At 32.7% G+C, this 21,296-nt stretch overlaps 2 protein-coding genes across 50 annotated transcripts in view; one reads left to right on the plus strand and one right to left on the minus strand.

The window, feature by feature from the left end:
* The window catches only part of LOC127732665 (keratin-associated protein 19-2-like), a 24,123-nt gene extending 7,283 nt beyond the window's left edge, over nucleotides 1–16,840 (plus strand). Inside the window, exons 1-3 of one of the 2 annotated variants that reach the window (XM_052241830.1) lie at nucleotides 14,341–14,402; nucleotides 15,901–16,306; nucleotides 16,748–16,840. In XM_052241830.1, coding sequence (XP_052097790.1) covers nucleotides 15,910–16,306; nucleotides 16,748–16,761 — 411 coding nt within the window. In that variant the 5' untranslated portion in view covers nucleotides 14,341–14,402; nucleotides 15,901–15,909 and the 3' untranslated portion in view covers nucleotides 16,762–16,840. Of the gene's footprint in view, nucleotides 1–14,340; nucleotides 14,403–15,900; nucleotides 16,307–16,747 lie in introns of those variants that run through there. The other variant, XM_052241831.1, reaches the window with a different exon arrangement.
* The window catches only part of LOC127732661 (acanthoscurrin-2-like), a 72,073-nt gene continuing 53,453 nt past the window's right edge, over nucleotides 2,677–21,296 (minus strand). For 23 of the 48 annotated variants that reach the window (XM_052241806.1, XM_052241795.1, XM_052241779.1 and 20 more), the window contains 2 exons: nucleotides 3,072–3,305; nucleotides 2,677–2,751 (listed from right to left, as the gene is read on the minus strand). In XM_052241806.1, the coding sequence (XP_052097766.1) occupies nucleotides 2,741–2,751; nucleotides 3,072–3,305 (245 nt within the window). In that variant the 3' untranslated portion in view covers nucleotides 2,677–2,740. Of the gene's footprint in view, nucleotides 2,752–3,071; nucleotides 3,557–4,958; nucleotides 5,072–21,296 lie in introns of those variants that run through there. The other 25 variants (XM_052241807.1, XM_052241799.1, XM_052241790.1 and 22 more) reach the window with 8 other exon arrangements.

Here is a 21,296-nt window from a genome sequence, read left to right on the forward strand (position 1 = left end):
GATAAAACCATTTGAGAATACTTGCAGAAACTGCGGACATTCTTTGATACGGTTACATTAATTTGTATTGTGTTACTCGTTCCTGTGTTTTCGAAGTCTATTATACCTTATATAATTCTCATTCTATATCTGTTTTGCAGTAGACCAATATAAAATCTTGAGACAAAGTGGTCTGACTTGACTGATATAATACTTCTCATTCTGCATTACAGCAAACTAATGCAACTCATTTAAACAAGGTACGGGTTTTCCCCGCATAGCACTCTTTATTTTAGATCTGTTCTGCAACAAACTAATACACCTTCTTTAGAAAAGGGGATGGGCAACTTGTAAAATGCTTTTTATCTTAGATATTCTCTACAGCAAACCAATATAACTCATTTCGGTAATGGTGTGAGGGTTAACAGGTAAAGTACATCGCATCTAAGATCTGTATTGCAGAAAACAATAGTTGCTCCTTCAGATAAAGGTATGGGACAACTTGTATCAAAACATAGTTTAGAGTCGATATCGGGATTCATAAATCTAAAAAATATTTAGAAGGGAAACCGACTAAACCATGACAAAACACGAAAAATGACAAAAAGACAATGATATGAGGTTTAACTCATAAAGTGCTTCGAATTCAAGATCTGTATTGCAGCAAACCAGAGCTGCTCCTTTGTACAATGGTATGGGACAACTTGTATCAAATTAAACATAATTTACCCTTCCGGAGCACCCGAGATCACCCCCGGTTTTTGATGGGGTTCGTATTGCTCAGTCTTTAATTTTCTATGTTGTGTTTTGAGTACAGTTGTTTGTCTTTTGGTCTTTTTTCTTTTTTTGCCATGGCGTTGTGAGTTTATTTTCAACTTGTGAGTTTGAATGTCCCTTTCTCCTAACTTTTGGAGACAATATCGGGATTTATTACATTGGTTGCAATGAAATACCGAAATTTTCCCCAGAAATAAAAACCGACAAATTCACATGTGAAATAAATACGATAGTTTCACTTCTCTTGCGTCATACAACATAGGTGCTGTTAAGACATTGGCGATGGCGTTGCATCAAAACAGATTCTGAATGCGTAGAAAAATGCAGTTCCTTGTTTCTTCAACTTTTTTTTTATCAATAACCCTATGGGCAATGTAATAAAAGAATAACTATTCGTAGAATTCAAACACGAAAAATATTAGGCTCGTGACAGAAAAACACTGATAGTTAAAGTAGCGCATTCGTGAATCAATGTGTTGTTCGGTCACTCGATGAATATTTTTCTATACTTGAATTATTTGATTAGTTATTCTATTATTATGAAATCTATAATTACAAAAAGTGGCAGAAGATAACAAAGGGTCAATCAAAAATCAGATGGAAGTGATACCGACAAAACCACGACAAAACACGAAAAAAATAATTAAAGACAAACAGCAGTCTGTAAAACTCTACAACGAAAACTGATGACTGAGAAAAAACCGGGGATGATCTTCGGCGGGTAAGGATAATCGGATCCTGCTATGCATGTGATATCCGTCGTGTTAAACAAAGTAAGTAAACATTACGTGCAATAATTCTAATTCGGTGATGTCACAATCGAGTAATCTGCATGTATATTTCCATGATTTCATAAATATACAATATATGTACTTTGTCGGAAAATTTAACTAAACCATGACAAAACACGAAAAATGACAAAAAGACAAACACCAGTCTACAAAACTCAACAGAGAAAACTTATGACTGAGCAACACGAACCTTACAAAAACTGGGGATGACCTCAGGTTGGTAAGGGTAAGCAGATCCCCTTTAGGTAAAAATTATAATTCGGTAACAAGTGTAACTTGAAAATTTGATTGCACAGGGTTCGACATTAACTTTTATACCAACTTGTCCAGTTGGGCAAGTGCCCTATTACTTTTACTTGTCCGAAAGTGAAATCTACATGCCCAAACTTTTACATGCTATTTTTGTGGTTGTAATGTAGTACATGCAGATAAAATATAGTTATCATGTATATGGGGTGTAAATTGATTATGGAGTATGAAAATATACTATTGGATCATTTACATAGAGATACTTATTTCATAATAATTTATCTAAGAAATGCCATTTCAAAAAACCCTTCTTGATAAACTGACAACAACTGACAAATTTGTTAAAGTTTAATTTCATTTTCTCTTTCAAGCTTTTACGTTTTTCCATCTTAGGGAAATACACATCCGATGTCAAATTATAAAGTTAGAACAACGAAAATAGACCTCCGCTTTCCATTGGTCGTTGGGAATAACACGTGCGTCGGAAACGCCCGAGTGGTGTCCCGATGGATAACGATAATGACGAAGCAACGCCGCGGCCGCCTGATTGGCCAATATTTTTAAACGTGATCTATTTTTGGTAAAATGGGGAATTCAGTGCGAACAATTGACGAAATATACGCATTGAAGGGGGGTTAAGACCACTTTACTCGACCGTGCGGTGTTATCACTGAGTAATCTATGGACAAAACAACAGACACTATTGATATTGTGAAATTTTAATCATATAACACTTTTTTTTTCACTTGCCCGATCGGACAACCAAGATGATGTTTTTACTTGTCCGAATACGGCATTAGCTTGCCCCGGGCAATCGGACAACCGTAAGTGTCGGACCCTGTTGCAGTTAATTTTTGTTTGAAAAAGATAAGAAAACTGATTAAGTACCGGATGATTTATTTATTTTCATTGGCACTTTGGATTGGTTCTGATTACTGGGTTCCTCAATATTGAGCTGAAATAGAAAATAATATGCGTAAAGATATACGTAATAAAAGCAGGTGCAAGTTAAATTGGTATTTTTTTTCAATTTTTCGTTTATATTTTACAATCCAAATGACCTGATTAAACTCCAACAATGTGCTTTAAATGCCATTTTTTTTCAAAATTTATTTCTATTTTTATAGACTCGTATGAATAAAATCAATATGGAAGTCTCTAATAAATTAATGGAAATCAATGTCCACTTGTTTTGTTTAAGGAAATTGAACTTAGCAAAAAAAATATACATGATACTTAATTATTGATATTAGTGTTCATGTAACATATACTAACCATATTTTCCTTTACCACCGAATCCTCTACCAAATCCACCACCAATACCCTGTCCTTTTCCAAATCCGATTTGTCCAATTCCATATCCACCTCCAATACCGTGTCCTAGTCCACCTCCAATACCGAATCCTTGTCCACCTCCAATACCGTATCCCTGTCCACCTCCGATACCGTATCCTTGTCCACCTCCAATACCGTATCCTTGTCCACCTCCGATACCGTATCCTTGTCCACCTCCGATACCGTATCCTTTTCCAAATCCGATGTTTCCACTTCCATATCCACCATATCCTAAGTCAAGCCCGTGTCCCCCATATCCGAAATCTAGTTCGTATCCACCATGTCCATAACCACCATAGTTCTTTCCGTATCCACCGATTTGAATACCGGACCCATATCCGCCGCCATATCCACCTCCATATCCCATTCCGAAAGCCATTGAGGCACAGAGAGCAAGAGCGACGAATCTAAGCATGTTGGTTGTTCTGAAAATATACATAAAAGAATTTTACTATGTGTTCTTCTGTGTTCCTTTTATTGTTCCAATGATCGAAATTAAATTGAATAAGGGGAAAGGGGGAGATGTCTTTAGTTATATCTAAATGATATTTTTGTTGTTGTTGTTGTTTGTTTATTTTTATTATTATGTATTCTATTTTATTTCATATTAAGTTGTTTGTCTAATTTTCCTGAACAGAATTCGATATTAATGACAGGCCATTAAATATCTAATACTCTTTGTTTTATTTACTACTTTTTGACATTCGGGGCCATTTAAAAGTTGACATATTGAATATGAATTTGTCGTCAATTGACCGTAATGTCTCATTAGCATGGTGATTGTTCTGAAAATATACATAAAAGAATTTTACTATAGATTCTTCTGTGTTCCTTTATTGTCCCAATGATCGAAATTAAATTGAAGAAGGGGAAAGGAGGAGATGTCTTTAGTTATATCTTATCTTAATGATATTTTTTTTTGTTGCTGTTTATTTATTTTTATTATTATGCATTCCATTTTATTTCATATTCAGTTGTTTATTTAATTTTCCTGAACAGAATTCGGTATTAATGACAGGCCATTAAATACCTAATACTCTTTGTTTTAACTACTACTTTCTGACATTCGGGGCCATTTAAAAGTTGACATATTGAATATGAATTTGTCTTCAATTGACCGTAATGTCTCATTAGCATTTACCCAACATCTATTTTTTTTCATAGATTGTACATCGTTGCAAATTGAAAATAATATTTAAGACGTCAACAAAACTAACTATATGTATCTGATTAAAATACAGTCACTTAGTCTAATTTTAGCAAAGCGTTGACATGGAATCTTTATGTAAATTAGTTTGCAAGAAAGTCAATTCTGCTTAAAATAATCTATCATGTATGATTATCATATTTTATTATATTGCCGCTGTTAATATATATTGTATAAGGAGACAGTCTGAAAATACTGTATAATCAGTAAAAGCTAAATAACTAAACACTATTCGTAAGAAATGTAAAGGGTGACGCGATACACTATCTATCTTTCTGTAGAAATTTTTTTATTTATTATTTTTGGCTGAAGTCGTGCACAATTTTACAATATCAGAATTATGGTTTTATCGTTAAAAACGAGTATTCAACTTTTTTAAGAGCAACACGCTAATTATAAGAAATTATTTTACAATCACATATAGAACAATTTCATTTTTGAAGTTCGACTTTCTAGTAAAGTTGGAATGAGAACCAGGATAAATCAATGTTTTAATTGTTAAATCTATTATAACATGATCATTTGTATGGACAACTTTAAAATACAAGTAACATAAAAAGTTCAAGAAAGTTCATCTTGTACGGTTTCAAACGACAACCTTAATATTACAGAGTACTTACTTAGGTGGAGTGTTGAGATGTTCTGACCAATGAAGGTTTTCGCCTGGGTTATATACTGTAACCCATGACTGACTACACCCATTGATGCATGTAGCCATATTTCATGTAGCTATCAAGGTGGACAACAAGGGTTGTCAATTATGCAATACTGACACATGCATACATATGTAACTGACGTAACAAGCGAAGGATGGATACAGGATCTCTGTTTTTGTCATTTTTTTATAAGAGCAACAATAATGTCATACAATTAAGAAACTATAAAGTCAAATAGACAAAATGATCTTTCTGCTTACAAAATGAATTATTCAGAAAAAACATTTTTTTTAAATTTTGTTGCAAGAAATCGTTTGTTGAAATCTCAGAATATGATAAAGATTCTTTGATAAAAAGTCATGGAATTTTATTTCAATCTAGTGAGGTAGCTATTTAAGATGCTTTGGTAGCAATTTGAATGTAGAGAACATAATTATAATAATAAAACATCTTCATATCTTATAAATTCATTGCAAAAGGGTAGCTTGCTTGGATCTTACAAATCTTACACAATGCTCAAACGAGCGCTTACTTTGGAAGTATATTTAAATTCGGCTACATTAGCAGGGTAGATTTTTTATTTTCTTCGGTATAACTTCAATTTACTCTATTTTCTTTGTAATATATATATATATATATATATTTCTCTAATTCATCGTCAATTTATCCCTTTCTGCACCCATTGTATAAAAAAAATTTAATCAACGTGTGGTTCGTTTGATCTCAGTTCTTCGTTGGTTAAAATCCGATTATGACGTCGAATTTTCTTGCTTTCCTCTGAATTTTCTATTGTGACGGCATGAAAAAAGGCGACCATGCCTGATGACGTCACATAGAAAGAACACATCTTTTTGCAGATCATTCGAAAAGAAGGAATAAATTTGCCTGCGTATTGTTTGAAAATCATTAGAGAAACAAATTCAACCACCAAATCTCGTGTAATACGATATTTATCCCTTCTCGACAGTTAAATTTTACATATTTAACTGTCTCGAGTGGATAAATATCGTATCACACTCGATGCAGTGGTAGAATCTATATATATATATTGTAAAACGTCTGAATAATAGTCAACGATTTTTCCCACGAGGGCGCTGGATCGTTACGAGTAACGATACATGTACACAATAAATAAATTATATAAACGCCTAAAAAGTGTACACAACAACACCAATAACAAAAAAGGAACTATAAATGTAATTATTTATAAATATTTCGAATAACAGATATCCTTCATCAGTAAATATGATTGTGATGTTGAATGAATCATATATCAGTCTACTTAAAATATATATATATACATGTATTATCCTGCTCATTATTATCCCATGATATGAACTAAACACTGAAAGCATATTACTTTGCAATGAGTACAAAGGGTGATGAATTTTAATATATGCAGCCTCCTCCATTTATAACAGCTGCTTCCCTTAAACTTAAATAAGACATAAGATAAAAAAAAATGTTTGCGTTATAACGCAAAGGTTTGCGTTATTTCGCAAAGGTTTGCTTTATAACGCAAATAGAGGAAAACATATAAAAAATAATTGTGTGGCGCTAATACGCTTCCGTAAAAACATGTACATGAACCACATCTATTGATCATGCATTATCATTAGTTGTCGAAGATTCACAATGATGAATACCATTCAATAATTCACTTCAAGCTGGTAAGTCCAAACCCAATGGACACTTGCTAGAGTTATGGCTTCTTTTAAAAAAGAGGATAAATCAAATCCTTCAAATTATAGACCAATATCTTAATTGAGTTCTGTAGGAAAGGTAATGGAAAGAGTAGTGTATAAACATATTCATAATTATATATTAGAGCAATCATTATTATATGCATACCAGTCAGGGTTTCTTAAAGGCCATTCGACTATTTACCAACTCTTGGAAATCTATCAAAACCTAGACAAAAAGTTATCTACCATTATAGTATTTTGTGATATGTCAAAAGCCTTTGATAGAGTCTGGCATGTAGGCCTTATTAAAAAACTACTTTCGTATGGAATATCTGGTAAACTATTATACTGGGTTAAGGACTATATCAGCAACAGACAGCAAGTTGTTTTTATAAACAATGAAACTTCAAATCAGGACGAAATCAAGGCAGGAGTTCCGCAGGGATCTGTATTGGGTCCTCTACTATTTCTTTTATATATTAATGACATTACAGATAATCTCCATAACCTAGACCGTTTATTTGCAGACGACACCTCTCTCTCATATTCTGGTAGCAACTTTCAAACAATTGAAAGTGATATTAATAAAGACCTTTTTAGTTTAAATGAATGGGCCAAAAAATGATTGGTAGATTTTAATCAAAAGAAAACCAAAGCATTGGTGATTGCAAATGTTAAACCACCAGTAATGAATATTTTATTTAATGTTGAAAACGTTGAAACTGTTAAATGTCACAAGCATTTAGGTGTCGAACTTTCATCAGATGGAAACTGGACCAGCCATATAGATAATATTACAAAGTCTGCATTAAAACAAGTAAATGTACTAAGGAAACTTTCCAAAAAAAGCTTATCCAATATCTATGTCACTTTTATAAGACCACTATTGGAATATGGATGCGAAGTATGGGATGGGTGTTTTGAATATGAATCTAATAAACTAGAAAAAATACAATTGGAAGCTGCAAGGATAGTAACAGGGCTTACAAAATTTTCAAGTTTAGAATCCTTATATTTTGAAACGGACTGGGAAACTTTAGCAGAAAAGCGTAGACAAAGAAAATTGACAATTTTCTATCAAATGCATAATAAATTTTGTCCCCAATATTTAATCGACTGTCTACCTCCAGTTACATCTGATATCAGTGGATACAACCTAAGAAATAATGATAATTATATACCCCCTAGATGTAGACTACGAATAACTGAAAAGTCATTCGTACCATCTACTGTCAAAATATGGAATAATTTAAATCCAACAATAAGAAACGCATCAACTATCCCACAATTTAAACGAAAAAAAAGGGTTTAGACCTCCAACATATTATGGTGAAGGGCCTAGAAAATTTAATATACTGCATACAAGACTAAGGCACCAGTGCAGTTCATTAAATGCAGACTTAAATAATATAAATGTAGTGAATGATTCTAAATGCTCCTGCGGTTCTCCTGTTGAAGATGCCATCCATTACTTTCTAGAATGTCAATTATTTTATAACCAAAGAATATCTCTGATTAATGATCTTACAAATATGAACATACACATTGACATTGACACGCTATTGTTTGGAAAAGATGCATATAATTACGAAACTAACTCTAAAATTTTTGATAAAGTTCGTTATTTCATTAAACAGTCAAAACGATTTTAACGTTCTAAGTCAGCAGCTTTCTTTTTTCTTTCTGTCCTATTTGCTTTTTTGTTGCCATGCAAATGTGTGACTCCTTCCTCTATTTTCTATAACTGTCGCTATATTATGTATGTGTTTGCTGTCATCATATATGTGTATTGTATATGTAAGGAGAGGACTTAATATAAGTTGTTATAACTTGTGTCCAATCCTATTGCTTGATAAATGCAATAAAATATTATTAAATAAAAATAAATGAATACCAAATTAAATTGTGAATTTACGGTCATTTTCAATAGTTAACTAGATAATTCAAGTAGACTATACGCCAGACGATGATTTGATAATAACTGTTCTAGACTCAAGCTTGGTATAATGATTAAATTACTGATATTGTCTTTTTATAGTTTTTCTGCTTATTTTTTCTTTGCTTTTGTTGGTAAAAGGTTGCTGACTATACGGTATGGGTTTTCTCATTGTTAAATCACAGTGACCTACAGTTGCTTATATCCACGTCATTTGAACTGGTGGATAGTTGTCTAAAGAATTGACAATCATACCACATCTCCTTGTTTTTATATTAATCAGAATAAAATTGCACGTAGAAAAACAAAACTTTTTGGACGCACGAAGTGGATTCTTAATGTGATGAGATTAAAGCAATCTGTATAAATGTCTTTTTTTGTTATACATATGTCTAGAAGATACCTTTGCGTAATTGACTTGGTGTCTATAATGTCATATTCATTTCCGCTATCTATCTACTAGTAAGTCTTCATTCGCATAGACTAAACGATTTTTTTTCTTCAAATCTATAGTACTATGTAACTACGTGATCATAATAGTTTACCCGGGGAAAAAGTCAAGTTCCCGAAAAAAGTATGATATACAGATAAGGAGATGTGGTATGATTGCTAATGATACATCTATCCACCAAAGTTCAAATGAAGTGGAAGTAAGCAATTATAGGTAACCGTACGGCCTTAAACAATGAGAAAACCCCATACCATATAGTCGGCTATAAAAGGCCCCGACATGAAAAATATGAAACAATTCAATTTAGAAAACTAACGGCCTAATTTAAAAAAAAAACAATTCACGAAAAATGAATATGACAGACATGAACCAAAGACAACCACTGAGGTATATACTCTTGACTAGGGACAGGCACATAAAGAATGTGGCGGGGTTAAACATGTTTGTTGGCGCTCAACCCTCCCCCTAGGTATTTTTCAAAATCGCTGTTGTATGAGTTATAATACTAGTATACAAATAGATATGAAGCGTAATCCACACTCAAAAATTGATTCATTTGTTGTTTGTTTGTTTATACCCTTCCGGTTCAAGTATAGGCAACAGTAAACACACTGTTTTGCCGTTTCATTGATCCTAAAGGAGAGGTTTGTGAGACGAAACTTCGGTCACATCCGTTTAAAACTAGTCTGCGATTTATGCAGGAAATTGTTGAGAATTTCGGCATCGAAAGAGAGCAACAACAAAGACGATCTAGTGTATACGGTCCGTAGCTATCTTGAATGAGCGAAGTGAGGGACTGTTGTGTATGTTCTCAACTCGGACAAGGTGATACATGCCAATGAGTAAAACAATATGTAATCTTTGCAACAAAGGTCTTCAGAAGGGCTGCATTATTTTTATTATTCCCCTCGAACAACAAAATTTGATCCAGATATGGTATATTTCTTTAAGGCAAATAATTTGTAATTGGACGATATGTTGTAATTGATTTATTTTTTTGTATTAAATGCAATATTCAGTACTCTTGTCTATTTCGTGGTGGTCAGATATTATTTATACAGGAAGCCACAGTACCCGCATAATAACCAACGACTTCGACACAAAAACTAGCTTTCAAAGTCAATTAAGTTCGGAGTCGAAAGTACCTTGAAATGTTGTACGCGTTTATATAATTCGTTTAAATCATCTGAATTATAAAAAAAAGTATGATGGATTTATATTTTCAGAGATACTGTCGATTACGTGGAAAGGGTCTATTAATGTAAAGAATGTATGGAAAACGCGGCAGAGAATATCAATTTTTCCCACTTTGAAATGCGATTTTCCGAAAATTCGTCCAAGGAATTCTATTTAAATTATAATAGTTTATTGCTGTAAAGATTTCTATTTGAACAATAACAAAAATAAGGGCGTTACCGGATTCGTATTTGCTCATTGTCTAAATCATTTGTGCATGAGTGATGTATGATATAAATATGAAAAAAAAATGTATTTAAGATCATTTTTTGTTCACCTTTTCCAGTGTATGCTACAAACGTGAGACTTATTAATTTCATCTTGAGAAAAAAACCAAATCCAATGACCGCCTAATATTTTCACACGATATAAAAGTTAATGTTTATAGCAATAACACAATTTTTAATCCAAATTCTGTGAAAGGGATTTTGTAGAAGGCATCAAAAGTTATTGCACATCTCTTTTAAAACAAATTTCCGTAAGCGTATAACATTTCACACATTTATTATTCATGATATTGTTTATTTTCAAATCTTATTTAACTAAGTCTTTGAATCAGAATTAAATAGTTTGTACATTTAATATGTGCCCAAAAACATTTGCATAAATTCAGTTTATATTGAAATTGGTTAATTGATTCGAACATTACGGCTGTGTGTGGAATAACGTTAACAATGGTACAAGGTTTTCAATGGCATTCGTCGACGTTGTAGTATTTAGCAACGTCATAGGCGTAACGTCACGGTACCCAAATTGCACCGAGTACCCAAATTGCACCTATTTAATGAAAATAGCAGAGGAAATCTTACAAGTTTTCCTAGAGACTAAACAGTTTGTATTTTTATGATTTGACACTATGCACGTCTTTCAACATAGGCAAATATATTTAAATATACACAAAAAGTTCACAGTATATATAAACAGATGAAGTGTTCACTGGAAAAAGTAAAATGTACGGAAAGGTCGCCATGCGACGTCCACAAAAAGTCATCTTTTTAAAATTAGCAAATAAAATATGTTACAAGCATTAATTTCTTAAAAAATGAATAGTACGCATGGACTAATGTCAAATTGTTCTAAATATTTAAAGAAATAAAACAAAATATGTTATTCGACTTTTAAGGATGTAAATTTAAGCATGGATGCAATTTGGGTACTCTTCATTACAGTGTTCAAACCCATTTTTCTATGATTCAATATGGATTCAAAATTAAATTGGTGGAACTATATAGTAAATAATGATACATCTACAAAATAAACACAGAATGGAAACTTTTGTCAAGATCATAAATAAACGTAGGTGAAAAAACTGTCAAAATAGGTGCAATTTGGGTACCCTCACGTTAACGTTATTTTGGATTTTGAAAAATTTTGGCAGCGAATACAAATCCGGGTAACAAACTAAAACCGAGGGAAACAAATCAACTATAAGAGGAAAACACGGATACGAACGTAGATAACGTATACTATCTACGGATATGAACGTAGATAACGAATTTATCCCCGGTCTTAGTCCAAATCTTGCGATTTTTTAGAGAAATTCAACCACAAAATGTAACGTGAAAGCAACGTTGTTTTTTTTTCATTTCTTAAAAAACTTGTATTGAAATTTGGGAATTTGACATGTTTTTAACGGGGTGTAGGGTACTACCCTTGGTAGAACCCTACAGGTAGTCAAATATAAGACGTTTTTAATCCACAGACAGAGAAACGGGAATGGGTCGAATTTGGCTCTCAATGTTGTGAGAGTCAAGTTACATCATAGACGGTGTGACGTCAACGTGGGTCATTTGCATAGCTAGGTCAGTAGTCCCATTCATTGACAATGTGGCAGTCAAGTGATGCATTTACTAAAATGAGTGCAAATGATCAACATAATAAGATAAAATCGTTAGTTGAATAAATATTTAATTACAGACATCCTGGATAATCTACAGAATTCGATAGTTCACAAGAAACAACCATGGAACTAAGGAAAACGCGCGTGATGTTCCCCGTTGTAATGGGTAGCAACGTCCGGGTATATGGGTTAGCAACACTCAGGGGCTATGGGTTTTGTAACGACGTGCGTTAACCAATCAAAATCCTAGAAATATACTAAGCCGGGGGTAATACTATGTGCTTTCTTAGGTGCTTTTGTATTCCAAATAAAACTACTTTTAATGAAAATTGCCTTTTAAATTGATATATTATCCTCGTGATTTCTGCATACATGTACATGCATGTTCTATAATGATAATATCTTAAATTTACTGTAGACGACTTATTTTTCTCGAGCGATGTATTTTCGCGAGTAGAAGATCAACGTAATATATGTGAAGATCTACTCGAATGGGAACAAAACAACAACATTAGAAAATGGCGACACTATATCGCCTCTAAATAGGATAGAATTGGTTTAACGCGAGAGAGAAAAAAGGTATCGGCGAAAAATTTTTTTAACAGTATTTTAATAGTTGTTAGTTGTATAATTTCTGTTTATTTTGTCCGTTACTCTTCCTTCATATACGACAGGAATCACATAACTGAACCATGACGAACATGAACTAAACCATGACACCGTATTTTCGGTCATCTTAATTTGTGTGCAAATGTAACTATTTTTCGGAATAATTGACGGAAGTCTTATATCATAATGAAATATGTGATGTAACAGACAGTAAACAAATCACTTTTCAATGCATGAGAAACGAATACGCAACTTTTAAATTTTGACATACTCAATAGATATAGGAAGATGTGGTATGAGTGCCAATGAGACAACTCTCCATCCAAGTTACAATTTATAAAAGTAAACCATTATAGGTCAAGGTACGGCCTTCAACACGGAGCATTGGCTCACACCGAACAGCAAGCTATAAAGGGCCCAAAAAAATTACTAGTGTAAAACCATTCAAACGGAAAAACCAACGGTCTAATCTATATAAAAACGAGAAACATGAAACACGTATGAACTACATAAACAGATGACAACTACTGTAATCAGATTCAAGCATGATTCTGTGTCAAATTATCAACTACATGATACAAATTTTAATGGACTAACATATTAGCTATAGACAAAGATACTTACCAGCTTTGATTTATGTTCAGAAATTTCGTTAGCAAGAAATCCGAATGTTTATATTGTGTCATTGTTTGTCTTTTAAAAACACTTTAACACTATCATGTCCAACTTAACCAAACTATGACAAAACCACTGTACTAAACGCTCATCGATATGACGACGTTACTACCCGTGTGGATAAGTCACAAGAACAAGTAAACACTCATTATATGTTCGAAGCTAGACCAAAGAAGTTCAAGAAAAAATTAAAAATAAAATAGAGCAATAAGCAATAAAGATTACCACTTTTGAAATGGGGTCACTAAGGCAATTTTGAATTGACCTTATACGGATATCAACATTCAATGCAAATAAACATATTTGGGAAATAATTGAGACGGCCTAATCTAATAATTATTAAACAAAAACAGTAAAATCTTGTACCACCTTATTACCGCCTATCATTCCAGTAGATATAATAGGATTTGTGTTACCGATTAATATTCAAACTAAATGTTTTTGATATCGTTTACAGCAGATGTTCGCTTCTGCAGGTCTGATTGCCATTGCAATACAATGAATTTTGCCATCGTTTCTATGATATATTGACCTGTGTGACATTTTTCATCTGAATTACCGATAGCCAGTGTGATGTAAAGCATAAAAAGTATTATTGTATAATTTGATCTTTTATCCTACTGAAAGTTTCCGTGACAATGAGTTGACCGGTGTGCTCGAAAGCTTAAGTTGTTGAAAATTTAAAGAATATGGGAAATTGTATCATGCTTAAGAATTTTGTGTATGGATGGAAATGAAAAATAAATAAATTGTCAGTTAAAAGCTGTTAGATCCATCATAATTAATTATCCAATTATCGACATTAAATAATGTAATAGATAGATTAAAATCTTTGTGGTTCAATCGTGTAAGTAATAAAATACATGTACATAAGAATATTTTGATAGATGGCTTTTTTTAATGACCACTAAAATTTTAGGTATATATAGTGACTGTACCTCCACATTGGGTACCAGTGTTGTTGACCTGACATCAAGTAAGTACATGTATCATTAAGTTGACAAAGTCATTGTTGTACACATTTGTTGGCTTTAGTTATTGAAATAGTTTGCTAGTTTTCTTTTCATATGGTTAAAAAAATGGTTCTTCCTAGAAAGCACAAACAATAAACTATTTTATTATATCAAAATAAATGTTGTTCTACCTTAACACACAGATGTTATCAGTTAAAACAATTCAGTATTTTTTGTCAAAATAATGGCAATCGATGAGTTTTGTTTTATTTTTTCTTTATATTACTGCCGGATTTTTCTTTATCACAAAAATAACTTTTTTAAAACGTCGCAGATCATTTTGGGGTCTTCTTCGTAGTGCGTCGAATTCCGAACAAATAGAAAAAAAAATCAATTACAACGTTAACGGTTGGAAATTATTTGTTCTTGCTACGAAACAGGAAAAAATCTCGGCGAGTCTCGCTTTCTGTTTTTAAAGTTCTATCATGTATTTTCGCTAAACTGTACAAGTTAGAGAAATATTGTTTATAAATACATCTATTGATCATGCATTGTCATCAGTTGTGGAAGATTTACAGTGATAAATACCAAATCAAATTGTGAATTTACGGTCATTTCTAATAGTTAGCTAGATAATTTCAGTAGACTATTATACACCAGACGATGATTTGATAATAACGTAGGTTAAATACTTTGAGTTTGCTTTCAGTAGCTACAAAAATTCTTTCGCATGATATTATTTGATATTGTTTTTTTGTCTTTTGTTTTATCTGAACTGGTTTACATCGTACAATATTATTATGTACATTAAAATGAGTTTAGTGCGTAAAAACAGTTTAACCCGCAACAAGTCCATTTTCCTCATCACAAGTCATGAACCTCGTCAGTGGTTGTTTTAGTAAATGAAATGTTTCTGTGTTTTTACGAAATTATGTGTTGATGGTAAATCTTTGATAATCTCTGGTTGAATTATGAACAACTGTTCTAGACACAAGCGATTTAAAGCTTGGCATATTGTTGATATCTGCTTCTTCTTTTTTTGTTTTTTTTTTTCGATTTGATCGCTGTGTCATTTGCATGTAACCAATATATTTTGTTATTCCTATATAAATTTGCTTGCATTTAAAAAGAAAAACTCCACTATAAGTTACTTTTACATTTGTCCTTTTATTCTGTCTAGCAACGAGTTTATTGATTAAAAATATCACCAGAGTATACTTCTTGATTTAGAAAAAGTATGTCACATCATTTGGCTATGGCAAATGTGAAACTAACCAATATGCACTTTTCGCCTTAATGCAAGTTTTAATGTCTAGTTCATTTATAACATTGAATTGGATTTTAAAATCATAGTTATTTTGTTGAAAATCAATTACGGTTGGTATAACATATGTTAATCAGAATTACATTGCACGTAGAAAAAGTGTTAGGGTATATGAAGGGGGGTTGAAAATCTTTCTGTTTCTTTTAAACACACCATTTTTAAGTCATTGTACATTTTACTTCATTTATAATTTTCAGAATTCCAATATGTTGAAACTTATCCTGTTGAGTGTATGTATCGCAATGGCCTGCGCTTTCTATGACAAAGGTTATAATGGATATGGACCAGGATTTGGGGGTCACGGAGGTTACAGTAAGATCATTTACGATGGATACGACGGATATGGCAAAGGATATGGATATGGAGGATTGATAAATGATGGATACGGAAAAGGTTATGGTGGTCACGGCGGATATGGTGGTTACGGTGGATATGGGGGTTACGGTGGATACGGAAAACAATATGGTGGATACGGTTATGGAGGATATGGTGGTCATGGTGAATACGGAAAAGGATATGGATATGGTGGATACGATGGAGGATATGGATATGGAAACAGTATCGGATACGGAAGCGGATTTGTGTCAGGAAAAGGGAAAATAGGTAAAATAAACTGTTAAAATTTCTAATTGAAAAATGTCATATTATGATGATTATATCTATCTATAATTTATTCTCTTACTGGTGAGTCTTTTGTAGACGAAACGCGCGTCTGACGTACAAAATTTTAATCCTGGGATCAATGACGAGTTTATTTACTCTTAACTTTATATACCATCATTATAATGCACCTTTGTTCTAAAAACTTTATCGTATACAAATATCATGATTGATGAAATACACCCACCCCCTTTCTCTTTGTTAGAGATGTGTACAATTGGCTTGTGGATTTTATAATTTCTTTTTTGTACAACACCACTAACATGTCATACATGTATAAACATTACAAATTCAAATATTTGGTAAATGGATTGTAATCCGTTTTAGTTGGGAAATGTTGTGCTTTCGTTATTTGTGAAAAAAAATGTATTCTTTGCATTGCAGGAGGTGGCTACTGAGACCTGAGATTTAAGTCCAGAGTTGTTTCCTGAAAAAAACAACATAAAGATCTTTTTAACAATAAAAATATATACTGATTTTGGTCAATTTTATTAATTATAATATACACAAATTGTAAAGGTTGAAGATTCACATCCTGAACTTAATACAAATATTTGAAATATGATATTGATATTCAAGTACACTTCTGTAAAAAATAAGTTACTTTTAGACTTATTTCGTAATGTTTAGTGTCGCCATATATCTCAGCTTATAGTCCAAAATCGAATAAGATGAAGAAAATTGAGTATACTAATACTGAGTCAATTAGGCAGTGACCCAACGAGACAAAAACACACCGTACACCTCTGTGTTTTCTGGAGTGTGGGAGGTTAACGTTGTGGATTCGATCACAGACCGGGTCAAACCAATGATTTGAAAATTTGTATTTGCTGCTTCTCTGCTAAGCACACGGCATATTTAGGAGTAAGAACAAAGACTGGTCGGCTTGGAATCAGCATAATGTGTCCAGGTAGGATGACATGCCTTCCTGCGGCATCTTACGTTGTGAACTAGCACGTTATAAATACGACCCAGCGTGTCGGTCTACTATAGGTTGCATTTCTGTAAAAATTGGCAATGCATTTTCCATTGGAACTCCCTTTACGGCTATAACTGTACCACTTTTACTATGAAGCTTTGAAAAAATCATATCCTAGAATGAAAAGTTCATATGCACTACTATTTTTTTCAAAGGTCAAAACATAGGGCTGTGCGGCATATTTTCAACGTTTATATGCTCCGAACTTCTAAGAGTTTAAACTAACACTAAATTTCTTAACTGCCCCTACCTCGACCCTAGGGTTACTACAGATTTCAATATAAACAATATACACATGTATATTTACTGGTAACATTCCCAAGTTATGTCTCTATGAGATGCAACATAGAGATCATAACTGGGAACCAGTATGTAAACAAAATTAATTATCTATGAATATTCTATATCTCCCCAAAACAGGCGTGGTTTGAGAAACAGCTGTATTTACAAAGTGCAACCTATACAAACATTTATTCAAATAGAAAACTCTCTAATAACACTTTTTCTCACATTAATACTTATTTATCAGAATTATAGCCTTAAAGAAATCACTGCATATACTCTAAGTTTTCTTTTACTGTACATTTTACACCCCCTACCCTGTTTCAATTTTTTAAAGAATTTGAAAACAAGACTTTAATTATTGCCAGCTTACCCTATTTGCATGTTTTCTGACATAAAATGCCTAGAACCTGTTTAAAACTGTTCTGATAACATATTGAAAGCATTTCAGAATACTGTAAATATAATTTTTAGCAGTCAATCATTCCAACATTCAAGATTATATAAAGTATCAAATCCTGCCCCTGTCTCCAGTCCACATCTAACTGTATGCCTATTTGTTAATAAAAGTTCATATTTTCTGCCTCAAATGGTCAGTTTAGAATTCAGGTCACAACAGTATTATCTGTAACCTTATATCTGACACAATTTAACTAATGTATAAACTAGAAGTGTTAAAACAAAGCCATATTTGCAATAGTTGTATGTATGCAGATACCAATCTGATGTATAAATTCACTTAAAATGTTATAGAGATGACTTCTAATATTTGTTTTTGCATAACTTCCAAGCAGTTATTTGTTTCTATATAAAGACCTTTAAAATCATAAAATCATAGCAATTACAAGTAAAATTATTTGTTTTATGATTCAGGGGGTAGGCAATTTTCTCTATTTTTTGCCCCTGGGGCCCCAAATTTCCTAAATTATTCTGCTGTTTCTAGCAATATGGAATATTTAGTACATATTCAGGATAAAACACATTATTGTAAGTTTTTTTGAGATATTTTATATTTCTAGCTTGTGTTTTTTTACGCCGCAGTGACAAAAAAGCAGATTTAGGTGTTACGGCTTACTTTTGGGTTATCGACAGGACAAAAACACCCTACCAATAATATTCAGGAAGGATCTATGAGTTTCTATGACTGCGAAGAGTAAATATAAGCACTTCTTAACAATTCAACTTACAAATATGCATATATTATGAATTTATTTTGCATTCAGGCCTTTAAGTAAACTATGCATACTGTAAACTGGGATTTTATGCTGAGTCATCATATTTAAGGCTCAGGATTTTATCAATCTTGATGAAATATTTATAAAACTTCATATTTGACTTAATTTCATTAAAATCTGTGAAATTAACCAGATTTGGTTAAATTCTGTATGTTCTCTTTTTTCATCCAATATAGGTTGCATTTCTGTAAATATTGGCAATGAATTTTCCCATAGGAACTCCCTTTACGGCTAAAACTGTACCACTTTTACTATGAAGTTTTGAAAAAAATCATATCCTAGAATGGAAAGTTCATATGCACTACTATTTTTTTCAAAGGTCAAAATATAGGGCTGTGCGGCATATTTTCAACGTTTATATGCTCCGAACTAAGAGTTTAAACTAACACTAAATTTCTTAACTGCCCCTACCTCGACTCTAGGGTTACTACAGATTTCAATATAAACAATATACACATGTATATTTACTGGTAACATTCCCAAGTTATGTCTCTATGAGATGTAACATAGAGATCATAACTGGGAACCAGTATGTAAACAATATGAATTATCTATGAATATTCTATATCTCCCCAAAACAGGCGTGGTTTGAGAAACATCTGTATTTACAAAGTGCAACCTATAGCTACAACGCGGATTAATATTCATATATCGCTGTAACTTGTTTCCGCCTGATATGCATGTAAGAGTTGCCACTGGACGTTAAACACCAAACCATTATCATCAACAACAAAGAAATATCGATATACTATGAAAAGCTCTAAATTACACACATTCGAAAAGTTGGAATTAATTTATCAGAGGCTATAACAAGCAGAGATCAACACGAAATTCCCTGTGATATATATATTTTTTTATTTATTTATAACTTTTTAGACTTGGTGCTATTTTGCATAGACACCTGTAATAACAAAAGACTGTAGGTTTAACTCTAGATGTCTTTCGTTATGTGCGTCGTTAGGTTGCTGTATCAGTGGTGTGTACGGCTTTCGACGATAGACAATAAACCACTATCCCAAAAAGATATGCATATCTAACAGTGTTATTTGGTGTAACCGCCAATGTTTAATCATTCCAATCTAAACATGAAAAAAACAAAATCGACTGACTATAATCTCTATATACTAGTCAACAAAAGAAACGATACACAAATCTGAACTCCTATATGATTCAGTTCGAAAGTGAGACAATATCAAGGTATTGAAGATAAGTATTAAATTTAATTTGCAGGAAAAGATGATAAAAGTTGATGACACCCAGTTTCTAAGATAAGAAATCAGTATTAATCTATCGTTTTTTTTTTAAATTATGGATAAAATTACGATTGAACACTAAGTGGGAATTTAGCTTGTACCATGTATACAATTTCATGTGACAGGGTAGGCAAGAAATTTATGGCAAGTAGGGAAATAGGAACACAACTATATTTTTTACCTGTAAAAAATCCCCCATAATATATGCGAAGCAGACGACAAAACCACATATACAAGTAAAACAGTATAAAGCAATACCGTATCAAAAAAAATTGTTAGCACTTACTTCCATAACCCGAATAATTCAGTCCCTCCCCGTGATCGACTCTCCCACTCTCGAGGGTAGCCATCGTAGAGCAGTGAAATATAACGACTGAATTATTCGGGTTATTACTTCCAATAATTAAACTAAAACCAGATACATTGTGTAAACACCATAATACCGACTATCACTCCAGGGGCGTGTTTTTTTGTTCTTCTGTAGTGAGCCAGATGAGGTCCATTTCTTTTTTTTTTTTTTTTGCATTGGGAAGATCTTCTGTCTATTTTTTACCTCCTCCTTTTAAATAGGTAGATTAGACGGTAGAGGCACATAACAAACATGGCGTCGTTTAGTCTAAATGACATTAATAAATTGATGAATGCAGATATAATAGAAAGTGAGCTGTGTGCTAAACGTTCCTTTATGGTATGGCAGCCTTAGTGGGACGTCATTGTAGGGACGATAAGCTCATTATATAAGACCTACAATAACAGTAAGGGTACGACTATTTGATATTCTGGGGAGGGAAGGGGTCAGGAGGATTTTTTGCAGATTTATTATTCATTTTAATCTGTCGCTAAGGATGCCTATTTTGTTCATCTCTTACCAGACCACCATATTCATATTCAAAATCCTCACGTCCCCACCCCACCCCCCAAAAAATAAATATCAAATGGTTTTCCCCTTGTTTTACACGAGTTTACATTGATTGATTGCTGATTGCTTATTTTTAACGTCAAGTGACAAATATTTCATGCATGTTTAGGAAAACACGAGTTTGAAAATCAGGTATATTATATAAAAATAATGAGATCTGGTATGATTGCCAATTAGTCAACTATCCACCAGAGTTCAAATGAAGTGGATGTAAGCAATGATTATAGACAACCATGCGGCCTTCAACAATGCCAAAAATCCATAC

This window comes from Mytilus californianus, unplaced genomic scaffold, assembly GCF_021869535.1.
Source record: "Mytilus californianus isolate M0D057914Y unplaced genomic scaffold, xbMytCali1.0.p SCAF_26, whole genome shotgun sequence".
Classification (NCBI taxonomy): Eukaryota; Metazoa; Mollusca; class Bivalvia; order Mytilida; family Mytilidae; genus Mytilus; species Mytilus californianus.